The sequence below is a fragment of the Plasmodium relictum genome (assembly GCF_900005765.1).
Source record: "Plasmodium relictum strain SGS1 genome assembly, chromosome: 3".
NCBI classification, from domain to species: Eukaryota; Apicomplexa; class Aconoidasida; order Haemosporida; family Plasmodiidae; genus Plasmodium; species Plasmodium relictum.
The window spans coordinates 39,762-60,364 of NC_041681.1; the positions used below are offsets into that span (position 1 = coordinate 39,762).

Sequence of the window (20,603 nt, forward strand, 5' to 3'; positions counted from 1 at the left end):
TTTATATATACTAGTATATATCTTTTTTTTTTTTTCTTTTATCAGAATTATATAGAAAATAATATATCACATTAATAATGATAAATATATTATGGTTTACACCAAAATATGTCTATGTTTGAAAAAAAAAATATATATATAAATAACATATAAAAAAAATTATAAATTCCTTTATATTCTTTATAATTTATTACTAAGACGCTGATATATACATATATATTAATAAAATATATTCGTTTAAGTAAATATATGCAAACATTTAAGAAAATACACAAAAAAAAAAAATAAAATAAAATAAGATAAAAATATAAAATAAAAAAAATAATATTTACCAAATAAATCAAATGGGAAAACATCAAACAAAAAAGTAAATAAATATAATATCACTTATAAAATTTTCATTAAAAAAATTATGTATTATTGTCTAATGAATTATGATTTTTACATAATTTATTTCTATTTTTTCTTTATATATAATTTTATCCAATATAAACAAAAAAAAAAAAAAGAAAAAAAAATATAAGTATATTATTACTAAAAATTTTAAACTTTCATATAATCTAATAAAAAAAAAAAAATAAATTAAAATTATTAAAATTTTGTATTAAAACAAAACTTATAAAAATATAATAAAAGGGTTATATTTCATTTCATAATATTATTAATACAATATTTTATTTTTATTTTATTTTTTACAATCATATTTTTATAACAAGTATTTGTTGATATAAAATTTGTTATATATCTATTTATAATAGATTTCTATTAAAAAGAAATTTTATATGTAAAAAAAAAAGAAACTTTATAATTATTATTTTTTTTATTTTTTTGCAAATATATGTAAATTATAAAAATAATACTAAAAAATAAATAATTTATAATTATCATCAATGTTCTATGACATAGAATAATTCATTGTTAATACAAAAATATAATTTTAAAATTAAACAAATATTTATATGTATTCATGAGACAAACCATTCAGAATACATTCATCTACATATATATATGATTATATATAATTTTTAAAATTATTTACATACAAAAATTCAATCTTATTAATTGATAAAAAAAAAAAAAAATAAAATAAAATAAGAGTGAGAAAAAAAAAAAATGAATATTTTTTTTTTTTATGAAAAAAAAAAAAAAATGGAAAATATTATTTTTATATATATAATATATTATAAAAAAAATTTATAAAATAATATATAACATCTATTCAATTTTTCTATGATCATGCATCAATTTTAGTGTAATAAATATAATTATTTTACTTAGCATAAAAAAAAAAAAATCATAGTAAAAAAAAATTAACAATATTTCTATAAAAATAAAATTATATATATAAAAATTGTATATGAACATACAAGCATAAAATTTTTTTACATTTAAATTAAAAGTAATATATATATATATATATATATATATATATATATATATATGTAAATCATATATAAATAAATAAATACTTATTTTTAGAATTCCATAACTTTTTACGAAAAAAAAGAAAAAAAGTATATATATATATATATATAAATGAAATTTATAAAACAAAATGTATTATATATATATATATATATATTTGTATTCTTCTGTATTTATGAGCATATAAAAGAATTTAAAACAAACTTTAATAATTTAATGCTCTTTAAAGAACAAAACAATTAATTATCATATAAGTACTTTTTTTTTTTTTTTCCTTTTTTTTTCTACTCACTTTTTAAGTTTTTATCTAAATTTAATTATTCAAAACTTATTTTCCAATTTATTTTTTCTATTCATTAAAGTCTATACAAAAAAATTGAAATAGTTATCCTTTTTTCTTTTTACTTCTTACGTTGATAATATAAATAAGTGAAATAAGAAGGACTAAACGAAATAAAAATACAAAAAAAAAATATAAAAAATTATATACATCTGTGTAATAATTTTTTTCTACATCTCCTAAGTATATATATTAAATCAAAAAATAAAAAAAAAAGTTAATTTAAAATGATTTTTTTTTCTATTTATTCATTATATATCATTTCTAGCTGAAAATATGTTTATTAAAAATACTATAAAATAATAAAAATATTTGTATTGAGAAAAATACATTTTTTAATTTTATGATTTTTTAACTTATTTAATTTTAATTTTCTTTTTAAAAATTATGAAGTTATTTTATCATAATAAATTATTGATCTAATATATATATATATATATTTTTATAAATTTATACATGTATTTTTTTTTTTTTTAATTCACTGAATCGAATAATATTTTTCTATATTTTTTGTAATGCTCAATTTTGAACAAAACAATAATTCAACTTAATCTTTTTGTTTCTTTTAATAATTTTTTAATATAATATTGCTTTTTTTTTTTTTTCAATTATATATTTATATAAATATATATTAAAAATATATTTTTTCTCTTTTTTTATTTTAGAACTAATAAAATTAAGCAACAAAAAAAATATAACCTATATATTTTGCATATTAATATTTACACAAAATAATATAAATGCATACATATATATATATATATATATATATTTATATTCTCTTTTTATGTTATATTTTATGTGTTTATTTTTATTTTATATATTTGTAAATTATATTAAATGAAAATTAGTAATAACATCTTTTCACTTAATGTGCATTTTAATATTTACAAATTTTTTCTAAGATATTTCAAATTTTCTTTTTTCTATCATTTATATATTTTTTAAAACATAAAAAATTTTATATTTAAATTATAAATATTTTTAAGAAAATAAAATTTTTATCATTGCTAGGAAAATATGCAATGCACATAAAAATCATAAAATATTTTAGAAAACACCGTTTACTATATGGCTTTTCTTAATAAAAAAATAATATAATATATATATATATATATATATATATAACCATTTTGTATTCCTTCAAAAAATAAGGTGTATTAAAAATTGAGAGATTTTTTTCATAAAATTAGTTTATCACTAACAAAAAAGTATAAAAAAATAAATTAATATAAAAAAAGGGAATAAGAAAATTTTGAAATTAAATAAAAAAGGAAAAAAGAACAAAGTTTTTTTTTTTTATATTATCATTTTTCCATAGAAATATTCTTTAAAGATATGAATTGCGTAAGTTATTGTCTTGCATTTTAATTATCCTTTCCTTTCTTTTTCAAAATAATTTTTATGCAATTATATAGAAATATAAATTTAAAATATATATATATATATATATATATATATGTATTATTTAAAAAACAGAAATAAAATATATTTTTATAATGTATCTTTTCTCGGTTATATTTGTATTTTATAAATATTTAATATGCAAAATGTGCTAAATAAAAAATAAAAAAAAATGGAATATTCTTTTTATTCTTCTATATTATGTTTTATAAAAGAATATAAATAAAAAAACATAAAAATTAGTGTAAAAAAAATAAACAAAAAAGTAGTATAATTTCCTTTTTATCCTTATGTATTTTTATTCAATTCATTATTTCAATTATTTTCTTTTTTTTTCTAAATTGAAATTTATCATTAAAATAATGTATTTCTAAAAAAAAAATTTTCTTTTTTTTTAGTCTAGATTTTTTAAATATCGGATAGATAAAATATCTATCCATTATATATTTAGAAATGAATTTTATATATTAAGAAATTTTTTTTTTTTTAACGCATCAAATAAAAAATTGCATGTAAAAAACTTTGATATGTTCAAAAGACAATTTTTTATCGAAAAAAAAAAATAAAGCTAAAAAAATTTTTTATAATTTTTTTATAAATACAAAATAAGAAAAAATTTATTTATAATGATGTTTTCTTATAGATGTAAGTATACATGAAGTTATTTTCTAACAATATCAAATAACACGTTAGACATATAGAAAATTAAAATATATATATATATATATCATGGTTTTTGTAAAATAAAGAGAAATTATAAAAAAAGAATTATAATATTTTTATCATAAAAACCTATATCTTTAAAATAAATTTTGTTTAGCAAATTGCATGTTTGCTAATTTAAGTTAAATTTCATTATTTTATTTTTTTTTGTTTTATATTCTAATATTAAAAAAAAAAGAGTAATGCATTTGATAATTGATTTTTACTCTGAAATTGTAATGCACTTAATTTTTTAAAGAATGATATATATGTGGTTTAGCTTTTTTTTTTTTTTTAGTATACGTTTTTCTTTTAATGTAAAATACTTTTACAATACTAAAAATAAAAAAAATTATTCAGAAATTTTTCATAGCATAATGCTATAAAAAAACAAAAAAAAAAACATTATTATTATTTTATTTTTTTTTTTTTTTCATTACTATAATTTCGTTATTTATATTTTTGTGTATTTAAAAAAAAAAAAAGGAAACGGTGAAGAATAAAGAAAAAAAGGAATACAAATAAGAGATAAAATTTCAAAATAGTCAGATATTTATTAAAAAAAATGAAAAAAAAAAGAGTAACCATTATTTAAAATATTAAAAAAAAAAAAAAAAAAATCCACTTTATTATGATTCATTTTTTTTTTTTTATTATTATTTTGATAATATCTATGAATTTTTATTTTAATTTTTTCGTTTGTATTTTTTATTAAATTTCTAATATTACATTATATTGAATCTTGGACTAATTATATTTTTAAACTTTTAATTTTATATCTCATTAAATTTTCTTACAGTAAATAAATTTATTTATTTTTCATTTTTCTAATTTTATGCTTTATTTTCTTCATCTTTATTTTCCTTCTTTTTCTTCATTTTCTTTATTTTCTTTATTTTCTTTTTTATCTTCTTCATTTTCTTCATCTTTATTTTCCTTTTTATTTCCTTCTTTTTCTTTATTTTCTTTATTTTCTTCATTTTCTTTTTTTTTTTCTTCTTCCATTCTTTTTTTCCATTCTAGAGCTTTTTGGAATATTTTCATGTTCTATAAAAAAAAAAAAAATAAAATAAAAAAAATTGTAATCTTTATTTAAAATAAAAGTTGCAATTATTTTTGTTACTTGTGATTGTATTCCATCATCAGGAAAAACATATGTGATGAACTCTTCAACTGTTTCATCATCCTTATTCTTAATAATTTTTCTTTTTTTAACTTTTTTTGGTAATCTTTTTAAAGTTTTTTCTATAATTTCGTCGTTTCCATAATCTTTTTCAATTTCATATAAAAAATTTAATAAAACACATCTTTCATTAATTAGTTCATTTTTTTTACAAAATTCAATTCCATTTTCTAGTATTTCTCTGCATTTTTTTATGTCGTTATAATAAATATATTCAAATTCTGCATAACTTTTGTAAACCTATTGAAAAAAAAAAAAAAAAAAAAAAAAAAGGATAAATAATAATAAAAAAAAAAAAATAATCATATAAATTTTGACATAATTTCATTATTTCTTATAATTACTTTATAATGTTGTGTTATATTTAATAATCTCTCATATAATTTTTCTGCTTTTTCATATTCTTGTAAGTTTATTTCCATATCAATATAATTCTTCCATATCTTAAAAAAAAATTTATTAAATTAAAGAAATATTTCATAGTAATTAAGAAAGTAAACAGAAATTATAAAAAAAGATATGAAATGAACCAAATAATTTTTAAAAATAAAAAATACATACCAATTCAGGCAACTTCATATCATCTAAATGTATAGCAATTTCTGCAATTTGTCTAGCTCTCTCAACTTCATCTAATGATAACTCAAAATTAATCATAGAAATCCATGCCTATAAAAATTATTTAGAATTAACAAAAATATATATGTAAAATTAATTTCTTATTAAAACAAGATTTTTTTTTTTTTTTTTATTTACTTTTGAATTAAAAGGAAATGTTTCAACATATTTTGCATATATTTTTCTACATTCTTTAATATTTCCTAAACGTAATTCTATTTCACAATATTCTTCAAAAATCTTTTCTTTTTTAACTTTTTCTATAGCATTATTATAAATAGACCTAGCTTTTTGAATATCTAATTGCCTTATTTCAAAATTTGCATATAAAATATAAATTTTTTTAAAGGTAAAATTTTGTTTACTTAAAATTTTTAAAATATTTTTATAAACATTTCTAGCTCTCTCTATATTCTCTGCATACAGTTCTTCAAATATAGAATAATTTATCCAAAGATATATATATCTTTTCCAAAATTTTTTATTTGATATTAATGGAATATTACTAATTGCTCTTTCATATAATTCTCTTATTCGAATTAATGACTTTTCTTTATTAATTATATTAATATTAGATTCTTCTAATTTAATATAATTAAACCATATATCATAATCACTTGGAGATTTTTTTAATTCATCTTCATAATAAATCCTTTCTTTTAATAATAGTGTTTGATCTAATTCATCTTTATTTGCATATTTTTTCTGAAACTGAAGAAAATTTTTATATAAAAGAGTGCTTTTGTTTTTTGGCAATCTTTTTAATGCTTCTATGTAAATTTTTCTACATCTTTCATATTCCTTATTTTCTTCTTCAAAATGACAAAAATAAATATAAAAATTTTCATCTAAGAAGGAATGTGGTAATAATTCTATACATTTTTCAAAGCATGCTCGAGCTCTTTCAATGTTTTTATATTTCTTTTCAAATTTAATAAATTTATAAAAGCATTCTAATTTAGGTATTCTAACAATAAGTTTTTCGAAGATTTCTCTACACTTATTTATTTCTTTGCATCTTTCTTCAAAATTAATATAACACAAAAAAGAGGTTTCATCTATATTCCATTTAATCCATCTTTCATATATATTTCTTGCATTTACAAAATTATTTAAAATTTCTTCAAGATGTGCATATTTTTTCCAAAATATATTTTCTAAGGGTAATAATAAAACTACTCTTTCTAATAAATTCCTAGCACTATTTATATTTTTATTTGTTAATTCTACTTCAATATATCTTAACCATATATTTTTATTTGTATAATCTATGTTTAGAGCTCTTTCAAAAATAGACCTTGCTCTTTTAATATCTTTTTGTTTAATTTCCCAAAGAGCATATTTGATATATGTACTTATTAAATATCTCCTTTTTCTTATTTTATCTTCAAATTCTTTTCTTTTACTTATTTTGTATTCATTTAATTCATCTTCATCAATTAAATTATAATTTACCTTTTTCTCAACTTCCTCTAAATCTAAGGCTTCATTTATTAACTGCTCTGCTGTTATTTGAATATCTGCTGCATTTTTATTTTTAACCTGAAATAAAATATTATATATATTTGTTTAATATATTCTTTTTATTTATATTTTTAAGTACATAATATTATAATCTATTCATTTATACATATATTTTCATCTACAATTAATATTATTGTTCTTTTTATTATTATTCCATATATATATAAAATTAATTTATATTTTCTTATTTTTTGTTTTATATATTACCAGCAGCTTCTTGCTATTTATATTCATATTTTCCCAATGGTATTATTAATTAAATCACATATTTAAAAAAAAAGAATATATATATATATATATATTTAATAATTGTCCTTTTTTTTTTTTTTTTTTAACTATAAATATATCATTTAAATAGATATAGAATTTCAGATCAAAATCAATGAAGTATAAAATTATTTTAAATAATAAATTTCAATAAAAAATTTTAAAATATGTTTAATTAATTAATTCCATCATTTTTGGTATATTTTAAGTTATGAAGTTTTTTAAAGATAACAAAAAACTTATTAAAAGTAAAAACAATTTGTTTATAAAAAATTAAAGCGATATGTATACAATTAAAAAAAATGTTTTGGTAAGTATTTGAAACTTTTCTTATTGAAAGTTTTTTTTTCAATTTATTTCTATTTATTAAAAACGATAAAACATCATAGACTTTTACAATTTTCTTAGAGTTTCTTTATTATATTTGTATATTATTGTAAATTGAAAAAAAATGTAAATTTAAAATTTTTTGTTTTTTAATTATTAAAATAAAAATTAAATAAATACATTTATTTATTAAAATCAACAAATTAAAATTTTTTTATCTAATTTTTTTTTTTTTTTATCAAAACATTTTATGCTAAACTAATCATTCTTTTTTATTATTATTTTTTTTTTTTTCAAGAAAATTGTATCATAGTTATTTTAATATCTAAAGATCATTATCAAGAAGATTTAATTTTAAAGAATAATCCCAATATGGAATTTATCTAGGTAATAAGAATTAGTTTTTCTTATTATTTAATATTTTTTAATATCATGCTATATTTAGACGAGTTGTTTTTTTTTTTTTTTTTTGTTTGAGATATAATAATTTTATTTGTTACTTTTAGTAATAAAAAGTAAATAATTAAAATGTATCCAATTATCCTAATTTATATAAAAAAAAAAGAGTTATAAATATATATAAAATGATGTTTTTTTTATATTTTAGTTTCATAATATTCATATAACAAAAATTATATATATTTTAATTAGGTAAATAGTTCAATGTTTTAATTTTTTAAAAATAAAACTATATTTTACGAAAATAAATTAAAAAATAAGTAAAAACAATATATAATCCTATAATTAATAAAAAAGAAAAGAAAAGTATATGTAAATTTTATGATATTACTATCCTTTAAAAAATAAAAAAATGTTTACTATAAAAAAACATAATATGATGTATAATTATAAATAATAAGCATTTAGCTTAAACAAATATTCAACAAAAACATGATAAATATTAAATGTTTTATGTATGCAAATATATATACTTACTTTATAAATATATATAGACAAGAATTAAGAAAAATAATTAAAATGAAAAAAAAAAATAAATTTGTTATTAAATAAATCTTTTCAAAAATATATTATGATACGAATATTTGCCTTCAAAAATTATGCTTGTCCTAATTTCAATCCTTCATTTGTTTAGTATTCTTGACAAAAGTATTTATAAAGCTTAATCATATTTTAATATATATATCATATTTATAAAAATTCTATTATGTTAAAAATTATATTATTTATCTGAATTCTTTATTTAAGATATAAGTGGGAATTTTATAAATAAACTTTTACAATTCAGCTTTCTTTTTTACATGATATAATTCAAAATTTCTTCTTTTTATAATTTTAAAATATCCCAGATATAATCTTATGAAGATATTTTATTTAAAAAAAAAAAAAAATCATTCTTTTATATTTAACTTTATATTGAAGTAATATAATTTTTTTCAGAATGCTTTTTTTCTTATTCGTATAGTAAATTATATATAAATATAATAAACTAATTTTTTTCTTTTTTCTTTTTTTAATGATTTATAATAAACCAAACTTTATTTTTCTATATAAGAAAACAAAATGATAAATTATGATTCATTAAAATATTAAATATAATAATATAAAAAAAAAAAAAAAATATAAACATATTTTTTTTTAAATAATAAATTCTTACAAAAAAGTAAAATGTAATTTTTTTTTTTTTTCTTAATTCATTATTATATATTAAAAAATACTTTCTATAAAGGATATACATTTTATATATTCTCTTTATATTTTTTCTTATACGGTATCTTAAATATTTTTTTTTTTTATGACTTATAATGCCACACATTAAAATAATTATTATTATTATATTTTTTTTAAACTTAATTATGAAAAAGACGTCTACTACATAAATGACTTAAGATTTCTTAAACATTTGTATATTTTCTTTTTCTATATTAATTCTTTTTTTTTTCTATTTTTTTTTTATCTTAATTATAAATCAAATTAACATTTAAAAATTTCATTTTGAGATTAACTCTTCTTTTAATATTTCCTCTATTGTTTTATATACAGTGCCTTAAAAAATCCTTTTTTTTTTTTTTTTAATATTTTTTATGCTTTACAAATTATTAGAATATTAAAAATATTCTTTTTTCTTTTACAAAAATTTTCATCTTATTATTTCCTAAATGCAAATTTATATGATAGATGTATTTTTCGATACTGTTTTTACGTTTTCTATAATCATTTGCTCTATTTCTTCAACTAAGGCTCCCTTTTTCATAACTATGTTATAATTTGCTTCATTTTTTATATTTTTTGTTTCTTCTTGTGATAAGTGGTCCTTAATTGGTATACATTTTGTTAAGCGAGCACATGTGTTGCTCCTGTATTTATCTATGCAGTCAGAAGAAACAACTTCAGAAAATACTTTATTTTTTTTTGTTGGTTCATTCTCATTATTACTCATTTTATTACTTAAAATGGTATTTAATTTTTTTTTTATATTGTACTCTTTAAAATATTCCATCTTTTTATCTTTATGACAAAAATCTTTTATATTTTTTTTATTAGTAGTAGAATTTATGTTATAACCGGTATTACTTTTGTTTTTTGTATCACTTTTATTCTTTTCATTAGAAATGAAATTAAAAACATCATTTTTATGTGTTCTTTTAATTACATCTCTCTTAATTCTATTATTAGCATTATTAATATTATTCTTAATCTTATTTATGCTTAACATATTATTATCACTACTATTGTTTTTATTCATTATGATATTAATGTTATTACTTGCTTTATTACTATCACTAGAATTATTGCTAATTCCATTTATATTTATATCATTACTGACTTTAACTAATTTATTATTAATCTCCTTAGCATTACTATCAAGGTTTGAATTTTTAGTGTCCATATTTAATACTGATTCCGATTTAATACCTTTTAAAATATCATTATTGCTTTTAACAGGAGGCATGCTCTTTACGTTAGTCGACGATAACCTATATGAATTATTATATTTATTCTCATTATTTAAGGAATTAATATTATGATTTTTAAAATCATTATTATTTGTTTTTTTATAAATATCATGATTAACATTTTCATTAGAATAAAAATTGTTCACTAATGAATTTGTTTTCTTTAATGTATTACCTGGAGAAAGGGCATCTTTTTTTTTTGATGATAATATACTATTCATGCATAACTTATTTTTCATTTCGTCACAATGGATATTATTTTTATGATTCTTCAAATTATGAATTTCGAGTAAGCTCGAACTTTTATCTTCACGTGAATTATTCTTCTTTAAAAAAATAGATTTTTCATATAATTTTGTATTATCAGAACTTATATACGAGGTGCTGGTATGACATGTAGATTCAGTTTTGGATAAACCAGGATATATATTATCCAAATTATTTTTTACTTTAAATATGTTCTTATTATTTTCAGCATTTTTAATTAAGTTATTTACTTTTTCATCATTAATTATATTCTGAAAATGGCACTTTATTTTTCTCATTTTTTCTACTTTATAACTATTTCTATTGCTGTGATTCATTAATTTTGCATCTGGTATATTCATAAGTTTATCATTTTTAATTTTTAATGTTTTATCGTAATTTCTGCAATTGTTAATATTATCGATATTTGCTGTTTCATTTTTCAATGAATTTTCCATACTACAATTATTTCTTAAAATTGTACTGTTTTTAACTTCATTTTTTATATCTTGATTCCATTTATTATAAAAAGGATAATGTGCAAAATAATTCTTATCAACAGTATTATTTCTGTAACAATAACTTGTATAACTATCATAACTCTTTGAATTTTCATAGGAATTGTCATTTTCACATATGGTAGCTTCTGGTATAGTTTTAATAATGGATTCAATAGATGCTAATATAGTACTAAGACTCTTAGATGAACTGTTAATAGAATCCAAACTCTTTATCTTAGAAAAATTTTTATTATAATAACATTCACCTATGCTATTAGAAGAGTTTATTATTTTTATATTTTCTAATTTTTTGCTTCCTAATTTTCTGTTTTCTGAACAATTTACTACTTTTTTTTTTATGCTATCTTTTAATTTTTGCTTATTATTAACAATGAAAATGTTTCTTAACTTATTTACATTGATATTTGATATATCGTAAACACAATTTACATTTTCACGTATATTGTTTTTTAATACAAAAATAAAAGAAATCAAAGCATCATTTACTTTATAACCAAAAGAGCTATCCAAATTATTATGCCCCCCTTCTTCTATAAGCATATAATAGGTGTTTACTTTTGTTTTTTGAATCATTTCCTCTGTTCCTTTAAAAGAAATTAATTTATCCTTCTTTCCATGTATAAATAGAATAGGACACTTAATAAGATGTATTTTATCTATATTACAAAATAAATCATATGGTAAAGTAAATTTTAGTCTTAATTTAACTCTATGAATTGAAGATAATGGTGATTGTAAAATTAAACCTAGCAATTCTTTTTTTGTTGCTATATGAACAGAAGCTGCAGAACCTAAACTTCTACCATAAGCTATTATAGAATCTTTTGGAATATTAAGATCATTTGTTAAATAGTTATAAGCTGCTTCTACATCATTATATATATTTGTTTCTGTAGGAACACCTGTACTTTGACCATAACCACTATAATCATATGCAAACATATTTAATTTTAAACGCTTTAATCTATTTTCAAACTGAGGTATTAAATCACCTATGTCTTCTGCATTACCATGACTAAATAAGATTGTTATATCTGCATAATTGTTAATAAAATACCCACATATTGTACTCCCATGTTTTGTTTTTATAAAATGCAAATTTTTTTTTTCTTTTGAATAGCTAGCTGGATGAGGTCTAAATATTACATGATTTAGTGCATTACCCATCTTATTTAAAAAAAAATAATAAATTATGTATATATATATTTATATATTTAATATATAAAAAAGCAAAATAATACTAATAATATATATATATTATTAATATTATTATTATTTATAAAAATGTATATTAAAAAAAAAAAAAATTATATATATTTACTTTATAAAAAAGAATATGTGCTATATAAAAAATTATAAAAATATGTAACAAATTATAAATACAGGTTTATATATATACGGTATTTTAATTAAATTTCAAAAATATATTAATTATAAAATACTAAAAATATATAAAAACTAATTTAATCATAATTTAAATATACACCCAAATATTAAATAAAAATACAAATTTTTTCTTTTTTAAATATTTAACTAAAAATCTAAAATACAAACACTCATATGACTTTTATTATGTAATATATTTAAGTATATATTATTGTTACATATTTATCTTTATAAATATGTTTTAAAACCTACATATTTACATATATACATATAAATATTTATGTTTTTTGATAAATATAAAATAAAGATAAAAAGAATGTATCTAGATAAAAAGGTATTGTGTGCAAAATTGTTTTACTTTTTTTTTTTTTTTTTTCTAAAAAACAAGTGCACACATGAAAGTAATTGAAAAAAAAAAAAGAAAAATACAATATCCGCAATGCTAATATATTTAGAACAAATTTATGAGAAAAAAAAAGAATATTTCATATTTTTTTACAAATAATATTTCAAATAATAAATTACTTTAAAATGTATGCAATTACAAAAATGTTTTGATGATTAATTTATTTGTAAATTAATATGTACAAATCAAATGTATAAATAAAAAAGTTTACTAAACAAAAAAAAAAAAAAGGAAAATAAAATTAAATTTAATATTATAACGATACAAGACTAAACATAATATTTTATGTATAAACTAAAAATATTTTTAATTAATAATTCTTTTGAAATTACAAAATAAAGCAGTGTATCATATAAAGTTAAAAATAATTCTTTTAAACATAATTTAAAAAAAAATTTTAATAAAATATATATATATTTAATTTAATGAAAAAAATAGGTATTTTTTAATATTATATTTAAATAAATAAAATAAACTCATATTATATATATATATATAAATCTTAATAAATCATATATTTACTACAAAAATCTAAGAATATAAACGAATATTATTAAAGCATATATAAAATATAAAACAATGTATGCTTTTTATTGATTCCACATGTTTAATTTAAAAAGAAATTAAAAATTCAGTAAAAAGGGGAAATCTTAATGTATCTCAAATATTAAAAATAAAAAGTTATATGAAGTATTATAAAAATAAATTTACAAAAATGCAAACAATGACGTAAATTTAAAAAGTTTTATAATATTTTAGGTAAATTATATTTCAAGAGCAAAGGATATACTTTTTAATTAATTTTATTTTATTGTTATTTTTTAAAGAAAAAATTAAATATAGCATTTAGAATATAAAAAATATTTAAATCAAGTAAGTTTATTCTAATTTTATGTTTTGTTTTTTAAACATATTAAGAATATAAACTATTAAAAATTAAAAACTATATATAAAAATAAAATGAGCAAAATATTATAAATTTAAAAAAATATAAAAATTTTATGTCTACAATACATTATATTAAAAATGAAAAATTATATGATGAATAAATGTAAATTAAAAAAAAAATTTTTATTTAAATAATTAATAAATTGATAAAAAACATGTATTAAAAAAAAAAATTGATAAATTTAAAATACATTTAAAATTTTAATATTGTAAAATATAATTCTTAAAAAACAAAAAGAAAAATTATTTATATAAAAAAATAAATTTTTAAATAAGAACTATTGAAAAACATACAAAAAATTTTTTTTGGTTTTAAAATATTATCATTGAATTGCTAAAAAATTAATATAAATCCAACATTGAAGTCTTTTAAAAATATAAATTTGCATTTAATTTTATAATTATCATATTTTTAATAGTATTTTTTTAATTATGCTTTTTTTATTTTTTTTATTTTTTTTATAAATTATGTTGTTTTTTTCATTTAAATTAAATTTTTTAATTTTTAATAGTTCCATCATGCATAAAAAGAAAAAATAAATTTTTGTTTTATGCATGTATAAGTGCATAAATAAACAATTTAAAAAGTAACTTTTTAAATTTAACAATAAATTGTTTAAACAACGTTTAGAACAATTTTTTAATTAAAAAAAAAAAAATTAAATAAATATAATAATAAAAGTATTATTACCAGTATCAAAGAAATATAAAAAATATGATTAATTATGGCATTATAAAAAAAAAAAAAAAAACAAAAAAAGAAAAAGTATATCAATAATCATTTTTAGTAATACATATTTTATAAGCAAAGAAAACTTTTAAAAAGGTAATAAATTGAATAATTAAGAGGTATTTAGAATATTAGTTTAATATTATATAGTTTAATATAGGATTTAGTAAATATAAGATATTATTAATATTTTTTTGTTTTATATGCATATGCTAATTTTTTTTATACCCAAAATAAATATGTTAAAGATACTACAACATAGTTTAAGATAAATAGTTATTTAAAATAGAAGTGTAACATAATATATCGGGATTAAATAAATTCGATCTTATAGATGTTGCATGCTACAAAAAATTATGTATATATTATAAAAATAAATTTAAAGGTAGCATTTCTAATATTATATTATGTAACTTTATTATGTCTTTAATTTCTTTTTATATTATATTATATTATAATTTTACTTCTACCTAACTATAAATGTTATTTTTGTTATAAAACTTCCTATATTAACATTTAATTTTTATTTTATTTTATCTACTTTTTTTGGTATCTTTATATAAGGGTTATTAAAAAAGAAGAAGAAAATTTATAAAAATAAGTTATACCTTTAACAATTTTAATATAAATGGTAATTTTATAAACATAAATGTGTATCTAAGTATATTAATAGCCAAGGTTTTAATATATATATATATATGTCTTTTTTTATTTTATTTTTAATTTTTTTTTGTATAAATAATTTTTTCTTTTTTAAGAAATGTATGGAGTTAAGAAAATATATATTATAGAATAAAACTATTTATAAATTAAAATATTTATATGTAATTTCTATCATGACTTATATTTTAAAAGATAAGAATTTTTTTTTTTAAATCCCTATATAAACCTATAAAATATTGATATATTTTATCTTGTAAGATTACAAAGTTATTGAAAAATGTACCCAATAAAGATAACTAGAAAATATAAAAGTTTGTTATTTAGGACTGTAAAAATATCATTTTTTTTTTTTTAAGTATCCTTTTATTGTATTATTGTATATCCACTATCTAAAGTTGTACATATTTTTATTTTATTTAAAATTAATTTATAAAAAAAAAAAAAAAATTTCCTAAGGCTTAAGTATCTCCTAAATATTTAAATACTATATAACTAAATAAATTTGTATTTCCAATATTTGTTAATTCTTTAATTTTATTTTTTCTATTTTTCACTCGCACGCAAAAACAAATAATAATTAATACAATAGTACTTTATAATTTTGTTTGCTAATAACTTTTTAAATATGGAATAAGTATAAATAAAAATATAAAAAATTTGCAGCAATTTTTCACTTCTGAAAAATTCGTTAAAAATATCAATATTTCATTTTTTTATAGTAAAATATATATATGTGTGTTTTTTTTTATTTGAAAATTAAACGTATTCAAAATTTTTATTAAAATGTTTCTCTAATATTAGAAGAAAAAAGAAAAATTATCCTTTTAAAATATTCAATAAAATTAAAAAATACTTCATTTTAAATTTATTTAATATATATTATTAAAATAAAAATAAATTTCATAACTATTTTATAAAGGGAATGTATATAATAATATATATATATTCTTTTGTATTTTTTTTTTTTTTTAGTAATTTTTTAAATAAGCTTATATGATTTCCAATATTATTTTTTGTTAATATTTTTGAATATCCATTTTTTTATTCCTTATTAAATTAATATTTAACTTTCTTTTTATTTTCACTTTTTACAATATTATATTAATATTTTTTTTTTTTTTTTTTTTGTTGCACTATTTATTAATAAATGCTGAAAAGAAGTATGATTTAAATGAACTACATATTTTTTATTATTTTTTGTTAAAAGTATTTGGAATATTTATGTGTCCATTCAATTTTATTATTTTATTTTTTTTTTTTATTGTTTTATTAAACAAGTCAACAATTTTATGTATTCTATATATTAGATGTATAAAAAAAAATGAAAACATCAAATATATGCAATGGCCATCTTGATAGTAATGATTCATTTGTAAATAGCGCCTCAGTAATATGGGTGGAAAAAGAAAAATTAGATTCAATAATTCATATTCCTTTGTATTCAAATATATCAAAATATTTTCAAGATTTAATCAAAGATCCCAAAATACAAGAAAAAGAAAATATTTTATCAAAGATTTTTTTATTATTTGATGATAACAGCTGTAACATTGCAATTGATATTTCAGTATTAATTTAAGATTCAAAAAAAAAAAAAAAATATAAATATAAATATAAATAAATAACATTCTTTATCAATGAAAAAGATGAAACATTTTATATAAAAGCTCTAAATAGTCTAACAATTTTTTTTTTATTTATTAATACATATATATTTATGTTTTTTGTTATAAATTTAAACTTTTTTTTTTTTATAATTTTATTAGTATAATTATTTTTTTATTTATTTTTTCTTTTGACAGTCATTATGCGAAATGGTAAATAATAAAATCCCTCTTCTAATTTATGAACGTTATTACTTTTGGAGTCTGCATTTTTTATTTGAGAAATCAAAAATAAAAAGGCAAAAAGTAAACTTACCCACAGATTTTAATATAAGTGAATCTATTAAAAAATATAACATTTTCGACGATGTTTATATGTACACTTCTATATATAATTCAGCATACAATAAAAATGAAGAAGAAAATAATATTAGTTATAAAAATTGTGAATTAGTAAATAATAATAATGTAAATAAAGAATTAACTATTTATAATAATGATTATATAAAATATCTATATTTAAATGATTTAAAGAATAACAAGAATACCTTTTCAGAAATGAATATATATACAAATAATGAAATAAAATGGTATCGCTTAAAAATTAAAATAGATAATGTGGAAAAAAAAAAAAAAAAAAAAAATTATTTTTTAAATGGTGCAAATAGTTACAATGCCAATAATTTTAAGGAAGCATCCCTTAATCATCATAATAAAAGTGTATATAACAATTTTAATGAATTTTCTTTAATTGGAAGTGTAACAAGTGACAATTTAGATAATTTACTAAAAATTAAAAAAAATGATAATTTTAATATATGTAACCAAGAAAAAAATAAAAAAAGAAATGGTGTTTATAATAATAATAGCAGTAATAATAAGAAAAAAAAAAATTGGTACTATTATGAGAGTAGTAGTAGTTGCAATAGTAGTAATAGTCAAATATATATTAAGGAAGATGCTTCTAATGAAAATTACAATAATTTCTGTTTTTTAAGTAAAAAAGAAAATAATTATAATAGAAATAATAAAAGGAAAAGTGAAAATAATAGTAATGCTGTTAATAATATAGATAATCGTAAGCAGTGCAAAATGAAGAACATTTTAAGTATATCTCACAATGTTTCTAAAAGAAATAGTTTATCTAAAAGTGGAACATTGTTGAATAATATTAAGGAAAAAACTCATTTAGTAAATGAAAAAATACACGAAGAATATACGTTATGTAAAAATATTAATAATACTGAATCATTTGATTCTGTTTTATTAAAAGATGAATTTCTCAATTTGGAAAAAAAGGAAAAAGAAAAAATTAAAATTAATAATGAAATGATGGAAAGCAGAGATTTAAATTATAAGGAAGAAGAAGTAAAGAAAAATAACGGAGATAATGGAATAATAGAAAACCGGCAAGAAAAAATAATAGAAGAAATTAAAATTGTGCATCAAAATGCTAATGACGATACAGAAATTTTAATTGAATCTTCATATTTAAATAAATTAAACAATGAAGATTATATAACAAATTTTAAAAATGTTTTTTCAAAAAAAGATGATCATAAGGATAATAAAAGAGATATTATAAGATATAATCAAAATGATTCATTAGATAAATATATAAATAAAATTTTAAAAAATATCATTAATAAAAAAAGATCTCACTCAAATTCTTTATCGAAAAATTTTGAAAGAATTGAAGCCTTTTACAAGCAAAATTATAAAATATTTATAATTAATAATAAAGATATTTTAAGCAATAAAAAATTTTTTAAAAATAATAGTAATTTTTATATTTTGTTTAATGAAAAAAATAATAGTATCCAAAATGATGATATATTTGAACTTTTTAAAATATATATGCAAAAAGAAAAAGGTGATTATTCACAAAACTATTTATTAGAGTTGAAAAATAACACGAAAAAAAATAAAAATAAAGATAATGAAGAAATAAAAATAAATAATTTCTTAGAAAATGAATTTTTTTTTGAAAAGCAAAAAAGTCAAAATAAAGAAAAAGTGAATCAGGAAAATGATAACAAAAATATAGTATTAAGAGGAGAAAATCAGAATATTAATAAAGAAAATTCTGATAATAAAAAAAAATGTGTACAAGAAAATCAGAAAAATGTAAGTGAAGGAATTAGCAAAAGTAATGAAGAAAACAATTTTGTAAAAGAATCCGTTAACATAAAATATTTCAACAGAGATGAACATAAAAAAGAAGAAAAAGAAGAAAAAAAAAAAAAAGAGGAAGAAGAGGTAATATTTTATGCTATCAATAAAACAGATAAAAATTGTAAAAAAGAACTTAAAGAGGGTGATTATATATATGTAAAATTTAATGAATCTTATGATGATTATGATAAAATAAGAATTTTAAATAAAAAAACAATTTTATGTATTTTGATTTATTTAATGAAAAATAATGAAAATTTAAAATTATCTAATATATCTACTTATTCCCCAGGATTATTATGGAATATTTCATTGCATTTTAAAAAAAATACTTTGAATTTAGAGTTTTATTTAGAAAGAATGTTTAAGTACATATCAAATGATAATGAAGAAGATTTAAGTGATATATGTTCTTTTAGTGAGAAAAAATATTCAAAACAAAATTCTAAGAAGGAATATCAGAAAGAAATGGAGATAATAAAGCTAAAGGATAATGTAGCTTTTTTAGATAAATTTCTTCAAAGTGTAAATGATATAAAACTAAAAAAATTAAAAATAGCACAAAAAGAATATCATGAAAAGTACGAATTCGATAGAACAATTAATAATTTAAATAAACAACAACTTATTGATTTATTTATAGATAAAGAAAATGAAATTAATGTAATACCATTATATTTATTAAAAGAAAAAAGTAGAAATATAATTTATGAAGAAAATATAAGAATGAACATGTTCGCTTGTATAAAAGTAATCTTTGATGATATAAAAGGAAGATGTGTTTACGCAGCAAGTGATTTGAAAAAGTTTGATTTTATTTTTGAATATGTTGGTGAGTTATTAACTCATAATGAAGCAATGAAAAGAGAAAAAATTTATATCAAAAATAAAAAAAAGGGTTGTTATATGTTTTATTTTAAGCATGATAATAAAAGGTATTGTATTGATGGAACAGAAGAAAATATCGATGCGGCCATTAATAATAAAGATAAAAAATATTTTTTAAGATCTTTTGCTAGATTAGTAAATCATTCAAAAAAAAATTCTAATCTTATTCCTAAGGTATTAAAAGTATCAAGCATCCCTAGACTTTTTTTTGTTGCTTCTAGGAATATAAAAGAAGGAGAAGAGTTACTAATAGATTATGGAGAAAGAGATAAAGAAATAATAAAAAATAATACTTGGTTAAAGTGTTAAAATGTGCATTTATGTAAGTATG

At 16.4% G+C, this 20,603-nt stretch overlaps 3 protein-coding genes across 3 annotated transcripts; 1 reads left to right on the top strand and 2 right to left on the bottom strand.

The window, feature by feature from the left end:
- Positions 1-4,726: 4,726 nt before the first annotated feature.
- On the bottom strand, positions 4,727-7,430 carry PRELSG_0300900 (CGI-201 protein, short form, putative; the record flags this gene model as incomplete). The annotated part of the gene is made up of 6 exons (XM_028679994.1): positions 4,727-4,918; positions 4,995-5,294; positions 5,399-5,497; positions 5,616-5,723; positions 5,811-7,214; positions 7,404-7,430. The coding sequence occupies 6 exons, from the start codon at positions 7,428-7,430 to the stop codon at positions 4,727-4,729; spliced, it is 2,130 nt and encodes a 709-aa protein (XP_028531534.1).
- A 2,485-nt stretch (positions 7,431-9,915) lies between these two features.
- On the bottom strand, positions 9,916-12,639 carry PRELSG_0301000 (alpha/beta hydrolase, putative; the record flags this gene model as incomplete). Its single annotated transcript, XM_028679995.1, has 1 exon — positions 9,916-12,639. One exon carries the CDS (start codon positions 12,637-12,639, stop codon positions 9,916-9,918), a length of 2,724 nt encoding a protein of 907 aa, XP_028531535.1.
- Positions 12,640-16,926: 4,287 nt separating this feature from the next.
- SET8 (SET domain protein, putative) lies at positions 16,927-20,581 on the top strand (the record flags this gene model as incomplete). Its single annotated transcript, XM_028679996.1, has 2 exons — positions 16,927-17,172; positions 17,408-20,581. The coding sequence occupies 2 exons, from the start codon at positions 16,927-16,929 to the stop codon at positions 20,579-20,581; spliced, it is 3,420 nt and encodes a 1,139-aa protein (XP_028531536.1).
- Between the last annotated feature and the right edge of the window lie 22 nt (positions 20,582-20,603).